This window comes from Cetorhinus maximus, chromosome 21 (genome assembly GCF_964194155.1).
Source record: "Cetorhinus maximus chromosome 21, sCetMax3.hap1.1, whole genome shotgun sequence".
Classification (NCBI taxonomy): Eukaryota; Metazoa; Chordata; class Chondrichthyes; order Lamniformes; family Cetorhinidae; genus Cetorhinus; species Cetorhinus maximus.
In genome coordinates this window covers 73759144-73777697 of record NC_135899.1, presented here as the reverse complement: position 1 = coordinate 73777697, position 18554 = coordinate 73759144, and the positions used below count along the sequence as shown (strand labels likewise).

At 46.1% G+C, this 18554-nt stretch overlaps 1 protein-coding gene across 6 annotated transcripts in view; it reads right to left on the bottom strand.

Annotated features, from left to right (window-relative positions):
- LOC144695990 (transcription factor HIVEP3-like) overlaps positions 1-18554 on the bottom strand; it is a 425012-nt gene that overhangs the window by 65761 nt on the left and 340697 nt on the right. For all 6 annotated transcript variants that reach the window (XM_078567137.1, XM_078567135.1, XM_078567136.1 and 3 more), the window contains 2 exons: positions 5490-11135; positions 3632-3777 (listed from right to left, as the gene is read on the bottom strand). In XM_078567137.1, coding sequence (XP_078423263.1) covers positions 3632-3777; positions 5490-10799 — 5456 coding nt within the window. In that variant the 5' untranslated portion in view covers positions 10800-11135. The remainder of the gene's footprint in view (positions 1-3631; positions 3778-5489; positions 11136-18554) is intronic.

The following is an 18554-nucleotide window of genomic DNA, read 5'->3' as shown; positions in this document are numbered from 1 at the left end:
GCTTGCCACTTCCGTCCCCGACCTTCCCGCTGGCAGCCCCTCTCGCTCCCTCGCTCACTTCCTCTCTCTCGTTGCACCTCTCCCCAGCCTTCGTTCGCAGTGAGGGTTCAGGCGAGGGAAACAGTGAGTCAGGAGAGGCAGCGAGCTGGAGGCAGGAGGCAATGAGCAGGCACTAAGTTGAAAGAGTTAATAAGTTATTAAGAGTTGTTAAGTTATTAAAAGTTAGCAACAAGTTTTTTGGGCCACTTAATACCACTGATCTAGTCATGCTGCTGGAGTTTGTTTTGTAGAATTTTTAAAGGAAGATTAATTCCAAAGACAGTCAACACATTAAAAGGGCACTTCGAGGAAGTTTGTGATTTAGATTCCTAGCCCAGATCTTGTGAGGTTACCTCTTGGGACATTTTAAACTGTGCATGCTTCCAATTATCACCTCTCCCCAATTCACTTTTGTATGTACTGTGTGAGACAGGTTACATTAAAAATGGTGAACCAGTTTATTACTTCACAATTCAAAGATTTTTAATCTAAAAATACCATAGGTGGAATAAATGCCATTAGCGCTACTTAAAGCCAGCCTGTATCTCTTAAAGGGAAGCTACATGCTGGCTGGAACAAGCGCTGGAACTGGTTGCAGGAAAGCGTGAGGAAGAAAAACACTGAATTATAGCACAACGTGACAAAGAAAGGGCTGCAAAAAAATTCAGACAATGCACTGGAGGATTTGGTTGAGGAAGCGCAGAGGAGAGATATCATCTATCCACAGGGGGCCCGAAGACCCTTAGGACAAATTCTAAGGAGACGTTGGGAGTAGATAGCTCTGGTGGTCAATGCCAGGGAACTAGACCTGAGAATTTGTATGCAGTGCCGCAAGATGTTCAATAACCTCACACGAGTGGTCAAGGTCAGTAAATACGTCTTTAAATGTCATACCCATCAACTGCACAATTAGCCTCACAAACTGCTCAATGCACCACGCCCACATGTCCCATTTACCACCAATCTCTATCAGTCATGACTCATAGCTAACATTCACAGCTTTACCTCACCCTCACACTTGGTACTGCTGGAAGGCACACATCCACCACTCACAATTAAATAATTGACCAGAGGAGGAGGCTTCAAAAACATCCCTCTCCTTAATGACGGGGGAGCCCAGCTCATTAGTGCAAAAGACAAGGCTGAAGCATTTGCAACCACCTTCAACCAGAAGTGCTGAGTGGATGGTCTATCAAGGCTTCCTCCTGAGGTCCCCAGCTTCCCCGATACTAGCCTTCAGCCAATTCAACTCATTTCACGTAATATCAAGAAACAGCTGAAGGCACCAGATATTGCAAAGGCTATGGGCCCTGACAAGATCCCGCAGTAATATGGAAGACTTGTGCTCCAGAACTAGCCATTCCCCAGCCAAGTTGTTCCAGTACAGCCACAACACTTGCATCCAGCCAGCAATGTGGAAATTTGCCCAGGTATGTCCTTTCCACAAGAAACAAATATAATCCGGACAATTACCGCCCCATCAGTTTACTCTCCATCAAAAGCAAAGTGATGAAAGATGATGCTGAAAGTGCAATCAAGTAACACTTACACAGCAATAACCTGCTCACTGATGCCCAGTTTGGGTTTCACCAGGGCCACTCATTACAGCCTTGGTCCAAGTATGGACAAAAAAGCTGAACTCAAGATGGGAGGTGAGAGTGACTGCTCTTGACATCAAGGCAGCATTTGACCGTGTGTGACATCAAGGAGACTTGGCAAAATTGAAGTGAATAGGAATCAGAAGGAAAATTCTCCACTGGTTGGATTCATACCGAGCACAAAGAAAGGTGGTTGTGGTTGTTAGAGGCCAAACATCTCAGCCCTTGGATATCACTGCCGGGTACTGCAGGGACTCAGGGTAGCGTCCTAGGCCCAACCATCTTCAGCTGCTTCATCAATGACCTTCCCTCCATCATAAGGTGAGAAGTAGGGATGTTCATTGATGATTGTACAATGTTCAACTGCATTCACAACTCCTCAGATACTGAAGTAGTCTGTGCCCATATGCAGCAAATCCTGGATAACATTCAGTGATGATAAGTGGCAAGCACCATTCGTGTCACACAAGTGCAATGCCCATCTCCCACAAGAGAGAATTTAACCACCTCCCCTTGACATTCACTGGCATTACTATCACTGAATCCCACACCATTAACATCTTGGAGGGTCAGCATTGACCAGAAACTGAACTAGGCTAGCCATATAAACACTATGGCTACAAGAGCAGGTCAGAGGCTGGGAATTTTGTGGCGAGTAACTCACCTCCTGAATCCAAAAAGCCTGTCTACCATCTAAAAGGCACAAGAATACTCTCCACTTGTCTGGATGAAGGCAGCTCCAACAACACTCAAGAAGCTTGATTGGCACTTCATCCGCCACCTTAAACATTCACTCCCTCCACCATCAACATACTGGCATCGAAGTCTACTATCTAAAAGATGCACTGCAGCAACTTGCCAAGGTTCCTTTGACAGCACCTTCCAAATACACAACCTCTACAATCTGGAAGGACAAAGGCAGCAGATGCATGGGTCCACCACCATCTGCATGTACCCCTCCAAGTCACACACCATCCTGACTTGAAACTATATCACCATTCCTTCATTGTCGTTGGGTCAAAGTCCTGGAACTCCCTCCCTAACAGCACTGTGGTTGCACCTACACTACATGGACTGCAGAAGATTCAAGAAGGTGGGTCACCATCACCTTGTCAAGGGCAATTAGGGATGGGCAATAATTGCTGGCCAAACCAGTGACACCCACATCCCATGAAGAAATGAATAAAAAAGAATTTTGGGGAAAAAATTACTTCCTTTTTCGATAAATTAGGCCTTTGGTGCCTGGTGTAATTTTTATAAATTTCCAGGTACATCGCTTAAAAGACAACACAACTGCAGAAGCAAGGCCTTCTAAATCTGGATGAGGGAAATGTGGGTACTTGCTCACTTTGTTCCATGATAACACAGGTGATCATTTGTGCTGGTCAATCTGCAGTTAAGACCCATGCCCATGCCCATGACCATGACCGCTTAACTAGAAAACTTAATATGCGATGAGATGAATGATGCCAATGGGAGACAACAGTTTTCAAATGCCTCATTTTCAGCCAGTGCTTATCAAACACAGGTTGTGAAAGTAACCCACGCTTTTTCATGCAACTTCTTAGTTTTATTGCTGTTCTAGTAGTACAGTGTTTAATAATGATAAACATTCCTAACAACAGACAAAAGACATGTTAGCCCATGTTTCACCATGTCCCCAATCCATTTTGCCTCCAGAAACACAGCTGGTTACCTCTTTTTCCCACCACTTTAAGTATCTTCACTGGTAAATTGCAGTCCAACTGTGTTACACATTGGATCAAAGAAAAAAAATCACCTAAACCTTTAGACCCTCTTTGAACCATGGAGGGAAAGTTTGCCTCAAACCTGCTCTACACTGAAAGGTCTGCCATTTAACCTTTTGAATGATACTTGTAGGCTGCAGTGCTAAATCCCCGAGGCAAATTTCCTTCACTGAGAAAGGTCATGCACTTCAGAGCAAAACCGCTATTGCTCTACAATATACAGATGTGTTAGAACACTGCTCTTACCCTCCTTCAAAAATCTTAATTCTAGTTGGCTCCACTCTCTTGGGTGTTGAAGTGTCATCTTCATGCTTCTCCCTCCTTTCTTCCTCCTTTTCTACTTTGCAGACTTCTTTTCTCCCATCACCAGGAAGCAGGGAAGGACTATGAATCTGTGCAGGAAGATTTGAATTGAATAATTAGTACTATTCTGGGTAATATGCTTACCCCCCTCATGCCTCACTCCTTTCTACAATCTACGTGCATTCAAAATTCAAGGAGTCGCCAAAAAGGATCTGGCAGTAATAATAGACTTGCAATGGTCAATGTCCAGTCAAATTAGCGAAGCAATTAACAAAAGCTTATAAAATCTTGGCAATTATAGCTCGAATAGTGGAATACCAGTCACCAGAAGTTACTAATCAGTCCTTACTTGGAGCACTGTGTTCACTACCGGACACCCAGCCACAAAGAGGATGTGTATGCAATCCAGGTTTTGTGTTGGGGAGGATATGAGTCACATAGGATTTTGAGGTTGTGAAAAAGCCAGCTTATGTTTGAGTAATGGCTGGGAAGCAGGTGTTGGGTCTGGAGTGAGGGTACGGAGTTTAAGGGACAAGACAATGGATTTGTCTTTGCCAGTGTTTAGCTGGAGGGAATTGTGGCCCATCCAAACCTGGGCCTTGGAGGAGTAATCGGACAGCACACAGGCACTGAAGTGTCAAGATAATGGAGAGGCAGAGCTGGATATGATCAGTGCACATGCAGAAGCTGATCGCATATTTGTGGATGATGTTGCCAAAAGGCAGCATGTGGATGAGGATGAAGAGGAAACCAAGGATGGTTCTGTTCTTGAGGTAAATTTTGTGCAACTAGGAAGCGAAGCCATTGGTAAAAATACTCCGGCTAACTAACAGAAGAAGAACAAGAAAATACTTGCATTAATGTAGCACCCTTCATGATCTTAAGATGTCCCAAAGTACTTGATAACCAAATATGGTCACTGTTGTAGTGTTGAAAAATGTAATGACTGATTTGAGCACAGTAGGATCCCACAAGAAGCAATGTAATAATGGCTAAATCAACTGTTTTGGGGTGTTGTTTAAGGGATAAATCATGGCCAGGAGAATACAGGGGAAAGCTCCCATGCTCATCTTCAAAAGTGTGACATGGGATCTTTCACATCCACTTGAGAAGGCAAATGGGTTCAGTTTAACATCCCATCTGACAGTACTGCACTGAAACACCAACCAAGATTTTGCCCACAAGTCTCTGCAGTGGGATTTGAACCCACAACCTTCTGATTCAGAAGCAAGACTGCTGCTCCCTGGGCCACAGCTAACTGAACCAAGTAAGGGTAGTCCTACTAAGCTGGACAATGGGTGAGAAGGCATTGGAGGAAGATATTGTGGTGATCCAGAGAAGCAACCCCTGCTCCAATAAAGCGATGTTTCGGCATTTTGCATGTCAGTAATGCTGTGGTCTTCCTGAATTACATTGACAATCTAAGGTTGGTTTTGTGCTGTGGCCTGGGTTCAGACTGGCCAAACTCATTTCTCATAGGGCAGAAGCCATCTTTCTCAAATTCTCTAACACTTCCTCAAATACAGTTCTCTTGTACGAAGAGATACACACCCATTGGTAAACACTTGTTCAGAATCAAATCAGTAAAATTCACAGAGGGTTATAAAAATTTTGGCAGAACAGGTGAGAAAAAGAAAAAATAAATAAAATTCGCAATGAGTCCCAACTGCAAGCTCAGGGCTCCTTTTTTTAAGCCTCTGCAAATGATGCAGTTTACCGAATATTTATATCTATTGCTCTTAATGGAGCTATTAGCAACATACCGTATTAAAATCAAAACTGTGTCTCATTGCAACCTTACCTCACTAACTCTGAGTTTTCTTGTGCTTGATGGGACCAGTTTTCCAGTCTCTCGCCGTGGAACTGCAGCCATGGTATAGATTTCCTTGCTGGTCTTCTGTTTTGATCTCAGAAGTGCAAGGCTTAGCTTGGTTGACATGCCAGGTAGGTTGGGATTGTACAAGCTGATGCACCAACCGGCATATACGGAAGACCTTGAGTCAGTTTGCTGCACGGGATTTGGCTTGGTGTACTTCAGGTAGCACCAACTGACATTAGTGGTTGTGTGAAGGCTCGGAAAGTGTAGTACCTGTTGCATATCACTAACTTCTGGGAGAAGGGTGCTGGGTTTTGCAGGACTGGGGCTGCTGGGTGGCTCAGGTAAAGTGCTGGCGGTGAGGTGCTGAAGCTCTTGCGCGTGCAGAGGAGCTCTCTCCCGGACCATCTCCTGGGAATCTTCCTTCTTCACTGGCCCTAAAAGCGGTTTACTTCTGTACTGATGTCCAGGCCAGAGTTTGTACTTCTCTGAAGGCCCGGGTGGCTGCAGGGAGGAATGCAGGAGGGACAAAGTTTGCTTTGAACTGGAATCCCACTCTTGGGAGGTTTGAGTAGATGAGGCCTTTGATTCAGCTGGACGTTGTCTTGGCAGCTGAGGTTTCTGCAGTCTTGTGGCGTCCTCTGCCCTTGAGTGCATTGCACTTAAATGTTTAGCTGGTTCAGTGCTCTCCTCTGATTCCTCTTCAATCTCTTCCTCCTTCACACGCTTCTGCTGCTGGGTCTCCATCGTCAGTTCTAAGCTCCCTGCTGGAGACAACATTCGTTTGCTACCACCAATGGTAGATGGATAACTATCTGTTCCGCATGTGCCCTCTGTTGGTGATGCGAGTGGTATGTAACCCTTTCTTTCTGTCATGGGTAATGGTATTCTTAAGTATGATGATTGAAAGAAGTCTCTGTGGTGGCCGGCAATCATTTGTGCCAAGTCGAGCCCTATCCCGTGCATTGCTGCAGTACATACAAGGGTGCCTTTGGGTCTGCTGTCTTCTACTCTGCAGATGACCACTGCGGAAGGGCTTTCTGCTGACTGCGTCACTAACATTTGTGACAGAGTCGTGTACATCACGCTACCGTAGGTGGGCATGTGGGTCTGGACCCTAACGGGCACCACGAGTGATACCACAGGCCGGAGGGGCTCAGGAAATTCAATGACGGAGGGCTGCGATACTGACAATGACGCGGTGCCTGGGGATGAAACGGCTGAAGAAAGGGCAGCGCTGGCTGAGCTGTATTCAGACTGTGAATGGAAAGGCGGCGAGCGAGAGGGTACGCGGATCGGGGGAGACAGGTGGGACGAGGGCTTTTGCTCCCGGAAATGAGCACCAGCTTCTGCTTGCAGCTGAAAGGCAAGCTGTGAGCGCATTGGCAGGAAGGCAGCTTGTGAAGTGGATGTGGGAGCTGGCAGCTGCACGTGCGGTAGCGGAGGAGGGTGAACTGGCGACTCAACAGGCTGCTGATAAAGCTGCTGTGCAGCCTGGAGTTGCGCTTGTCTCATGGGCAGCTGTGGCGATGGAAACAGAGGATATGGGACATGGGGCAGAGCAATGGGAGTCGAAAGCACCTCTGGCATCACTGGTGATGAAAGCAGTGACGATATCTGCCCTTGCTGCTGAAGGTGATGCTGGCCTGGAAAAGGAGAGAGCTGCTGTTGCAGGTATTGCTTCTGTTGTGGCACTGCTTGTGGTAATGGCTGCTGAAATGCCTGGAAGGCCTCGGTTGGTGGCTGGGTGTAAAACACTTGGGCAGTATCAGACTGCAGTTGTGAAACACTTGGCTGGCAGCAATGAGGCGACGGAGGAGGAGGGGGAGAATGGTAATGAGAACTTGGACCGGGAACAGAAGATTTACTGAGAGCATGAACTTGCTCATGCTTCTCTTGCTTTGAACTGGATTTGGCCTCTTGCTCCGACTCGGTGTATCCACTCAGTGAAGTTTGGCGAACCAAGAAACACCTTCTCCGCTCTTTCAAAGGAGAGGGCAGCTTAGAGCCCGAGGATGATTCAGAAGACAGGCTGCCATAATCAAAAGACTTGCTGCGCGCTTCGGACGCTTCAGAAGGATGTTGCCCGCTCGATGCCTGCTCCGATGAGGACCGTCTCATCTCACGTTGGTGGTGGTAGTGAGCGGGCACAGTCAGCATGTGAGAGCCTGGAGGCCTGGCATGGACCTCCGACAGCTGCCCAGCGAGTTCCTTTAATGAGGTGGCTTCTGGCTTGCAATGCTCTTCCCTTTCAAATGATACCGAGTGACTAGAACCGTGGGAGATGCTACTTTCTTGACTTGGGCTCCTTGCCAGTGTGACAGACTCAAAGCTCGATTCACCCGAAGACTGCGACATTTCGGCCAATCGCAATCTCTTCTTTTTAGGCGGCAGCTTCTCTGTCGGAAACTGCGAAAGGGTTTGACTTCTCTGCGGCCACTGGAATTCTTCGGGCGCTTTTTCCGGCTCTTTTGTGCCGGCTTCCTTTTCCTTTTCCGATTTATCCGGCTCCTCCGTTACAAGGATTTCAGGGACCTGGATTTTGCGTTGGCGCACTAATCGGGCTTGTAAGGGGTGGTGATGATGATGATGGGGCCGATGGCGAGGATGCTGAGAGACTGGCTGCCAAGATACCGTTGGTTCGACCTCCCCAGTTTGTGAGGGGTACTCGACTGGAAGGGTTTCCTGGGAACTCACACTGCTCAGGTGTTCTAGAGATTCTGATTTTTCAAAGGAACTGGGCCTGCTCAACGCGTTGGTGTGCTGGATGACAGAGATTTCCTTTCCGGTTGTTCTTTTGCTACCGCTGTCGGAACTCAGGGCCTGAGATAAACTTTCTGATGACGTGGGCCTGGCCCTGATTCCTGGGTCCAGGCTTGCTTCTGTCGCCTGTGTAGATTCACCTTTGGCTATCGGCAGGGTCATTACCGTTGGGCCGCCGGCAGTCTGAGATGGCACTGGTACCGAGGACTGACCGGCTCCAGAACTGGATGCCGCACTTGGCACCGCGACAGAAGAGGAGGTCGATCTGCCGCTGTAGTCACTCGGGGCTTCTTCGTCATCTCCAAGACTCTTCTCTTTCCTCCTCTTCCTCGCAGGTGTGAGCTCTAGTGATGGACGTAGCTTGTAATGCACTACCTGTGGCTGCATATCGTGAGGTAGAGCTCGACGTTCTGTCTCTCGAGGAACATGTGCCAGGTAGGGCCGGGATCTTGGTGCATGCAGTTCCGAGCAGTAATATTTCTTATGGGTTTCATAGTTGTTCCTTTTTCGGTACCGCGCCCCACAGATGTCACATTCGTACATCAATCCTTTCACCCGTGGGCCTTTCTTGGTTTTTTTGGTGGGGTCAGTCTCGGCACGTTCCTGCTCTTCAGGCCTGCTTGGCAGCACCTGTGTCTCTTTCCCCGAATAACTACCTTCCTCTGTCTGATACTCCATCCCCGAAGGCAACTCGATGGCTTTTTGTCTCTTCAGCATGCGGTGTTGCGATATTAGCCCATGGCTGTGACTGAAGCCCTGCTCCGGGTCCGTCATCCTATCATCAAAAGAGTAGCTCCCCTTGAATGCTGGCGGGAAACTGGTGCTACTTGCAGAAGGCATGGAGTTGCTTCGCGTCAGAGGCACTGTTTCGGTGGCACTATGGGCGTGGCGTGCTGCTGAGAATGTATGCCTGCTTGGATCTGAGCCCAAGCTACTGGAGCCCAGTGACTTTAGGTCAAACTGAAAGGATTCTCTAGAGGTACTTGGCTTTGGAGACTCAATGCTACCGCGTCTGGATAAAGAGGTCCTACGAGGCTTGACGCTGTCAATTTGACTGGTGTCCACCACGGCTTCATTAATGGTGATGAGCTTTGTGATGTGTTCTATAACATTTTGTTCCATTTGGGTTTTAGGCACGGAAAATGAAAGTGCACCAGGCTTGTCTTCCAGGGCCATCTGATGTGTCCTCTGAGTTGCACTTGCTGCTATCATGGATGTTTTCTGACCGTATCGACCATACTTCCCGAGAATAATCTCAGCGTAAGACTTTGCACTCGTCTGTGGAGGACTGATTTGCAGCTCCGCACTTTCTGAACGCGAGAAGTAACCTGACTCTGTGCTCCCTTTGCTCCCAGGGCTCAGGAAAGTCTGGGACTGCTCGTCAGCTAACGCCTTCCTCCTCTCACTTAACCGCAGTGCTAGTTTTTGCTTAATAGTGTGCGAGTCTTCTGGCTTGTGGCTGAAAGAAAGGTCAAGGGAGGATTCTGAAACCTGTGAGCCTTCTTCGAGAGTTGGCGTTTCACTTTGCTGAGCTATCGTGAAGGCTGCCTGTCTTGGACTCAATTCCTGTGTGCCGAATGAACTGGAGCCTGGAATGTGCTTATGTTTCGACGGCAGGTCGAGCGAGTGACCTGACATCCCAGATGTCTCGTCTTCCGAATCTGTGCTTTCGTCTCCCTCTGTATGCTCCTCGGGCTCGTCTCCGCTGAGCTTCTCCATTTCCAAACTGGAGGTGCTTGTAAACATCTCTCCTTTTGTGCCCGATACCAGCCCCGCTTTCAGTTTATGGGCGTGAGATTTCCTATGTTTGTACAAATTGCTTTTCGTCTTGAAAGAGAAGCCACATGAATGGCAAGGGTAAGGACGCTCCCCTGTATGTGACCTGATGTGTTTTTGGAGCACGCTGGGCTTTGCGCAAGGTCGACCGCAGAATTGGCAAATGTACTTTCCGGGCTTTTGAGGCTTTTTGTCCTTTCTGGGCACCTCCTCTTGTTTTAACGAAGCCTGAGGGGCATGGTGGCCATAACCAGGTTGGACAGGCTGAGGGTCCTCTTTGGGAATGATGGCGGAACGGGAGGGGAGGAGGTGTCCGTGTGAGTGAAGCCCGGTGTGGACGAAAGACCCCGAGGCGATGGGCCCCCTAGGGTCAAACAGCTGCCAGGATCGTCTCTCCAGACCAAGTTCGGGCTTTACCGGGGCCATGAATGCTGGTGGCATGGGCTGTTGCAGGAGCTGTGGCGAGGTGTGGTGCGGCTGCTCGTAGGAATATGCGCTGGTGTGCTTTGGCTGGTCTGGTATTGGGGCTTGTTGGTGAACGTGCTCTGTGGGAAGCTGCAGTGGTCCTGGAAAACACGATTGAGGTGGGACAATGTCACCACTGAGGCTTCCTTGAGGGTGAAGCTGGCCTGGCTGATAGGCAATGGTCGATCTTACACTTGAGGGAGAAACTTCGCCTCTGCTCGATTTCCTGCCTGGACTCTGTTCAGACCTTCCTGTACTTTTCTGGCGTGCAGTGCTTGGCTCAGGCTCCATGACCTAGCAAAAGGCTTCAAGTACTATTGCGTTGGAGTTTGGCAGGATTCATTTGCTAAACTTTGTGTCTTTTAGAAAATCCCTGCACTGCTCACATTTGCTGAGAATGTTTCCCCTGCTCCAACTGTGTATTCAGTTAAGGTTCTTATAAAGTATTCCTGCTTGATACTGATGCAAAGAGAAGGGACATTTATTTAAAGTTCACTTCATGGCGAATTCCTTCGAAGGCAATTATCAATCACACACAACTTCAAGATTGTCATTCCAAACAGTTTTTCTGGGATCTTCTTTACAGCTTCTCTTTTCTTCCATTATAATCTGGCGTTGACAGTATTCCTTCAAGATAAAAATAAAACACACAAACGACAGTCAATTATTGCATTTGCATGACACATCTTCCAATACAACAACTTGCATTTGCATAGCACCTCCACTGTAGTAAGACATGCCAAGGCGCTTTGGAAAAATTTTGACCTTTCCCAAAGCTTGTAAAGAGATATTAGAAGAGGTGGGCAAAAGCTTGGTCAAACAGGTAGGTTTTAACGAGGCATCTTAAAGGCAGCCAGGTTTACAGAGGAAACTCCTGAATTAGGAGCCCAGGCAGCTGAAGACATGGTCGCCGCGGGTGGAGCAATGAATATTGGGGATGCGCAAAAGCTCAGTTTAGCTTTTGCAAGCCTAAGCAACTCAGCTACATGCAAGTGATTTAAGAAAACCTGCTGGACGCTAAGATTTCCTGTCTTAGGCTTTCTGGACTGTTTATTTTTGGAAAGGGGTTTGCCATGAAGATATTCCTGAAAGAAGAGAATGGGGAGGAAATCAATGATTCACACCAATTTGTTGGACGTCAGCTCTTGCTTTCTGCATTAGCTTTAAAAGGCAATATAAGGCTCTGTGGTGGGTCCTGCCGCGTCAGATGTAGCAGGCCATTCCAACGTCCATTCACTTTGGCAGGACCGGAAGATCCTGCCGGCAGAAGGGGCAAAAAATTCCGGCCACCATTTCCTGGTCCTTTGTGTAAAGGTACCTGCAGGTGACTCCAGTTCCACAAGGCGTGTTTACCCCCTGAAGTGATCTACTACTTAAGAAAGTCGCCACCGACTTCTCAGGGCAACCAGGTTTGGCAATAAGTGTGGCCTTGTCCATGGCCCAAGAACAAATAAAAACAAATCAAAGTCCTCTAACCCTTTACATCAATGCTGAGGTGCCTTTATGTACAGGTATCGGCAGACCAGAGTCTCCAATCCGCCTCCAGTAAAATAGAGCTAATATCCCATCAACCTATCAAATAAGCTAACTGGAGTATAAACAGAAAATGCTGGAAACAATGAGCAGGTCAAGCAGTGTTGATGGAAGGGAGAAACAGGGTTAATGTTACAGGGCGATGGCCTTTCATCAGAACTGGAGGAAGTCTGAGATTGAACAGATTTTAAGCAAATACAAAGCCAGGGAAAAGGAGGAGTGGAGAAAAAGAACAAAAAGGAAGGTGAAAGGCAGGAGTGATTAAATGATTAAAGGGATGATGGTGCAAACAAAAGAGTGTTTTAAAAGGAATAGTGAAGAAAGAAAAGTTGAATAAAAATGGAAAATGCTGGAAATACCCCACAGGTCTGGTCTGGTTTGGCAGCACCTTTAGAGAGAGGAACAGGGCTAATGTTCCAGGTTAATGACCTTTCATCAGAGCAGAATCATTCCGTCCCAATGAAACGTCCATTTCTCTCACCACAGAGGCAGCCAGACCTGCTGAGTATTTCCAGCATTTTCTGTTTTTATTTCAGATTTCCAACATCCGCAGTGTTTTGTTTTTGTATTTGAGAAATCATGGATCTGGAGGAGCTGTTAATGGCAATAACAGAATCAGTACCTGCACCTGATGTCTGAAAAAATGGGAGAATAGTTATGATCTGAAGTTACTGAAATCAATATTGAGCTGGGAAACCTAACTGAATATTGCTTGCACTTCCGTTGAGCTCAATTGGAACGGTGTATGAGGCAGTGAACAGAGAGGTCAGAGTAGGAGAGGGACAGAGAATCAAAATGGCAAGCAACCAGGGTTACGCATGTGGACTGAAAGGGGGTTTTCAGCAAAGCGATCATCCAATCAGTTAACTGCAAAATTGGTCTTTGAGCAGCAAATCAGCTTGGGAATAAAGCCTCTTATCCCTGGTTAAAAATTCGAATCATCTACAGGTGGCATTAGGTCATAGAAAATTGGAGTATTTCTGCAATAATCTTAATGGCTTAAATCAGTATATTGTGTCAGGAAACATGTTCTTGAGGTTAATTAAATTCTGTTGATGAAAGTCAGATGGCATTGGAGCTTCAACAGGCATTGGCAAATGGGGATGATTATGACCTGTTGCCAGGTCATGTGAAAGTCATGGCATAGTCATTGTTTCCTTAACTCCCTGCCTCAATACCTGTTGACCTCAAAAGCTGATTGTATAACTGGTAAGACTTCTTCTAATTCACCATTTTGCACCTGCCATGAATGCTTTAATTTGTATTTGCGAGCATTTTACTTAACAAGTTTTGATGATGATACAAAAATAGGTCGTAGTTGTTGTGAGGGGAATACCGAGAGTCTGCAAAGTGATATAGATAGGTTAAGTGCATGTGCAAATATTTGCCAGATGGAATACAATGTGGGAAAATGTGAGATTGTCCATTTTGGCAAGAAGAATAGGAAAGCAGAATATTATTTAAATGAAGAGAGACTGCAGAATGCTGCGGCACAGAGGGATTTGGGTGTCCTTGAACATGAATCAGAAAAGGTTAGCAAGCAGGTAGAACAAGTAATTAAGAAGGCAAAATGGAATGTTGGTCTTTATTGAAAGGGGGATGGAATATAAAAGTAGGGAAGTCTTGCTACAACTGTACAGGACATTGGTGCGACCATACCTAGAGTATTGTGTACAGTTTTGGTCGCCTTACCTAACAAGGGATATTTGCATTGGAAGTAGTTCAAAGAAGGTTCACTAGGCTGACTCCTGGGATGAAGGATTTGTTTTATGAAGAAGGGTTTGTTTTATGAAGAAAGATTGAGCAGGTTGGGCCTATACTCATTGGAGTTTAGAAGAATGATAAGATTCTGGGGGCTTGACAGGGTAGATGCTGAGCGATGTTTCCTCTACTGGAGGAATCTAAAACCAGGGGACACAGTTTAAAAATGATGGGTCTCTCATTTAAGATAGAGAGGAGGAGAAATTTCTTCTATCAGAGGGTTGTTAGTCTTTGAAATTTTCTTCCCTAGAGAGCAGTGGGTCATTTAATATATTCACAGCTGAGTTAGATTTTTGATCAAGAAGGGAGTTAAGGGTTATAGGGGCAAATGGGAAAGTGGAGTTAAGGCCACAATTAGATCAGCCACGATCTTACTGAATGGTAGTGCAGGCTTGAGGAACTGAATGCTCTACTCCTGCTCCTATTTCTTATAATTTTATTAAGTTGCTAAATGGCATAACAGTCAACCACAGATGCTTATAGTTGTAGTCATTCACCCTCTTCAAATTAACTGAAAAATATTTGTCCCTTAGCCAACAGGACTCAAAGTAAAAAGATTATTCGGTCGCTATCACGATTTGGAAGCTTTCTGTGCTTCATTGGCCGTAAATTGCTTTGGGTCGTCCTGTAATCATGTTTTAGATACTAGTTAAGAGATAAATGTTGGCCAGGACATCAGGAGGACTCTCTATTTCCTCGTCAAATGGGATTTTTTTTTTACATCCGCCTGAGAGGGAAGATGAGAAAAAAAACACCTCTGACAGTGCAGTCCTCCCTCAGTACTGCACTGAAGTGTCAGCTGGATTATGTGCTCAAGTCTGTGAAACATGACTTGAACCCACGACCTCCTGTCTCCGAGTCATGAGTACTGCCAACAGAGCTGCGGAAGATCAAATTCTCTGCGTGGATCTGGCTGACTGGGACGAACAGATTCTCAGGCAAGAGAGAAAACTGGATTAACAAACTAAATAACTATTTTGTGAAAGTGAGAACAAGTTACAATGGTTAAGATTTGGGAAGTTCCAACTCTTATGTATTGTAAACTCTGCTGATCTCTGAGTCCAATGTTGCTGAACAAGTCTAAAAAGTATCTTCACAGTAAAAAGTTTTGAGAGGGGCAGGGTGGGCAAGAAGGGGGTGGACGTGGCGTCTGCATAGGTTGGCAGGTGGGAGAACTGTGAGAGGGGACATCACAGAGGAATTCAGATGTAACTCAAGGAATTTTGCAGTGCAAACTGCAATGAAACCAGCGAATGCAAAGCTGTTATCACTCATGGATTATGCTAATGATAGATCTTCTAATACTAAGTAAAGGCTCAGTATATTAAATGCTTAAGCAAAGAACTGTTATGGACAGGGGAGGAGAGATAAACTGAAACCCCCCCCCCCCCAATTCCTTTCCCTTCTGCCTGTAATCAGTGTGGTTTATTTTTTGAGAAGGTTCATGTGTGTTTCTAAACTCCTGTTAGTGTGTGGTCATTTTAAAAGTACCAGTAGTGGGTTTAAACAAAGAAGATTATTTAGGATTATTTATTCACACGCTCACCCCGAATGATCAATGCTACATCAGTCACACACCACACATTCAAGAAAGATACAATTAAAATAGTTGGTGCACTTCTGCAAGTACAAACCAAAAGATTAGTTAATAGTTCATGTGTCTTTGCAAGTCCAGTGAAGAAGAAGCTTTTTCCACTCTTGAATTGTAATTCAGGTAAGGTCAGGTGGCTGGGGGGTCAGATATCAGGATTACTGCAAGATTCCTTTGAAGAGAAGAATGTTCAGCAGGTCATGAAGTCAGGTACTTGTGGCTGTTGTTTCAGGAGGTCTAGTTGCTTTACAGGTAAAGTTGAAGCTTTGGAATCAGGCTGGGAGGCTTTTTAAAATGGTTTTAAGCCTTTCTGTTCTTAAAAGGCAAAGGTGGCACAACCTTTCTTGACAGCTGTTGTCTTGTCAGTGTCATTCTGCAGACAGCTCCCAGGTCTCTTCTGAGATTTGGAATAGAAGGATTTAAGTACCAGAGAACCAGTTTCAGCCACATGGTTAACAGCCATTGATATACAATAGAAGCTAGATGGTAGCCTTTCATTATCAGAGATCCAATTTCAGTCACATGATCAACAGCCATTGATGCACAATAGAAGGTGATCTTCCACACTTAACTTGAGGATGACTAGCCTCATCAGCTTTCCTTTGTTACATTGCAAACTAGAGACATACAGTCTAGATGTCCATTAACTTTGTGTTTTAGAGTAAGCTTCAAACAATGGCAGATGTGAATTCCACAAAGGAGTGCTATCTAGACATGTCCATTCAAGGGGAAGACCCCCAACCAGTATGATTCAATTTGGAACTTTCTGGAAGCTTGATAGTCTGGGTTGAAGTTGTAAAGGTCACCTGACCCCCTTGGCAGCCATCTTAACAATTCATCAGTGTCCATTTTTAAATAAAGGCAGTTCCAGAAGCATCCATACGAGCGCAGTCCATATCCATGAATATGACATGCCTTTTACTGCACAACATTAAGCAATTTCAAACCAGCACATGCCATACAAAACTACTTCACGATTTGCTTCATTCATTGAAGATTTTCCTGTTCCCTGTTAGGATTCCAGGATAAGAATATAACTCCTCCTCTATCCATTTGATATTTGATCTCATTTCACAAAATGACAACACCTCATTCAAAATGATTCACCCAGAAAAGCAACTACTCAATGCTAGGTCTAAGCACAGGCAGACTTGCCAGTGTACTAACTCTATACATTCGGTGCAAATACGCTACCAATGCTCATATTACTTATTTAGTAGTAGAATTGAGTGTCCGCTGCTTAGACTGATTTTTTAAGGTTGCCCCCACCTCCCCAACACCTCCCCCTCCCCCTCCCCCTCCCTCTCCCTCTCCCTCTGGCTCATCCTAGGATTGTATTCATTTGAATTTATAGCATTGAACAGGCCACTTGGTCCAATGGTCTATGCCCATGTTTATGCTTTGCCCCCTACTTCCTCTAACCCTAGTAGTATAACCTTATTACTCCTTCACGTGCTTATCTGGCTTCCCCTTAAATGCGGTGTGCCTCAACTATGCCATGTGGTAGCGAGTTCCGCATTTTCACCACTATATATTCTGGCCACATATTTAGCAAGTAAACACCTGCACTCTCAACCATTAAGGTTAATAGATTGGAAATTGCCAGGTGGGAGCACAATGTAATCTCCAAGTATGTGCCAGTAACAGGCATTGTGGGAGTTTAATCCCTTAATTCTTCGATGACAGGCAAGTATAAGTAATTATTCCTCAGTACCCTGCCTAGCAGAATGCATCTATCTGCCTACAATGTATTGAAAGTCTTGTGTGCAGCATGGCCTTTGGGTAACTGTCAGCCTTACTCCCTATCAAATGTTCCCCATTGCATTGTAGGTAAACATAAGGATTATGTGCTAGAAAGCAGGTGTGCTGACTGACGGTGAGAAAACTCCATGGCAGGTAACCTAGTCTTTCAATAAGTACATGAAAAATTTCAAATGCATTGAATTGTACAGCACAGAAACAAGTCCATACCAATGTGTATGCTCCGCATGTGCCTCCTCCCATGCTTCTTCATCTAATCCAATCAGTATATACTTCTATGTCTTTCACCCTAATACAGATAACAAGCCAAAGTGAGCACTAAAGGCATCTCAGATTGTGGCTGGTAATGGTAATTAGCCATAGATCATGAGGGTCCATGGGGGTGATCATAGCCATAGATCAAGGGGGTGATGGAGGAGTGGATCAGAGTGTCCCGGGAGGAACAGTCCCTACGGAATGCTGATGGGGGGATGAGGGGAAGATGTGTTTGGTAGTGGCATCAGCTGGAGTTGGTGGAAATGGCAGAGGATGATGCTTTGAATGTGGAGGCTGGTGGGGTGAAAAGTGAGGACAAGGGGGACCCTATCATGGTTCTAGGAGGGAGAGGAAGGTGTGAGGGCAGAGGCGCAGGAGACGGGCCGGACACGGCTGAGGGCCCTGTCAACCACCGTGGGTGGGAAACCTCAGTTCAGGAAGAAGGAAGGCATGTCAGAAGTGCCATTTTGGAAACTGGCATCATCTGAACAGATGCAACAGAGGCGAAGGAACTGAGAGAATGGGATGGAGTCCTTACAGGAAGCAGCGTGTGAGGAGCTGTAGTCGAGGTAGCTGTGGGAGTCGGTGGACTTGTAATGAATATTGGTGGACAGTCTAACACCAGAAATGGAGACAGAGAGGTCAAGGAAAGGAAAGGAAGTGTCGGAAATGGACCATGTGAAGGTGATGGAGAGGTGGAAATTGGAAGCAAAATTGATACATTTTTCCAGATCCATACGAGGGCATGAAGCAGCACCGAAGCAGCCATCGATGTACCGAAGAAAGAGTTGTGGGAGGGGGCCTGAGTAGGACTAGAATAAGGAATGTTCCACATACCCCATAAAGAGACAGGCCTAACTGGGGCCCATGCGGGTATCCATAGCCACACTTTTTATTTGGAGGAAGTGTGACAAGTTAAAGGAGAAATTGTTCAGTGAGAGAACAAATTCAGCCAGGCAGAGGAGAGTGGTGGTGGATGAGGATTGTTCAGGCCTCTGTTCAAGGAAGAAGCGGAGAGCCCTCAGCCCATCCTGGTGGGGGATGGAGGTGTAGAGGGATTGGACATCCATGGTGAAGAGGAGGCGGCCAGGGCCAGGGAACTGGAAATTGTGGATATGACGTGGGGCATCAGAGGGATCATGGAT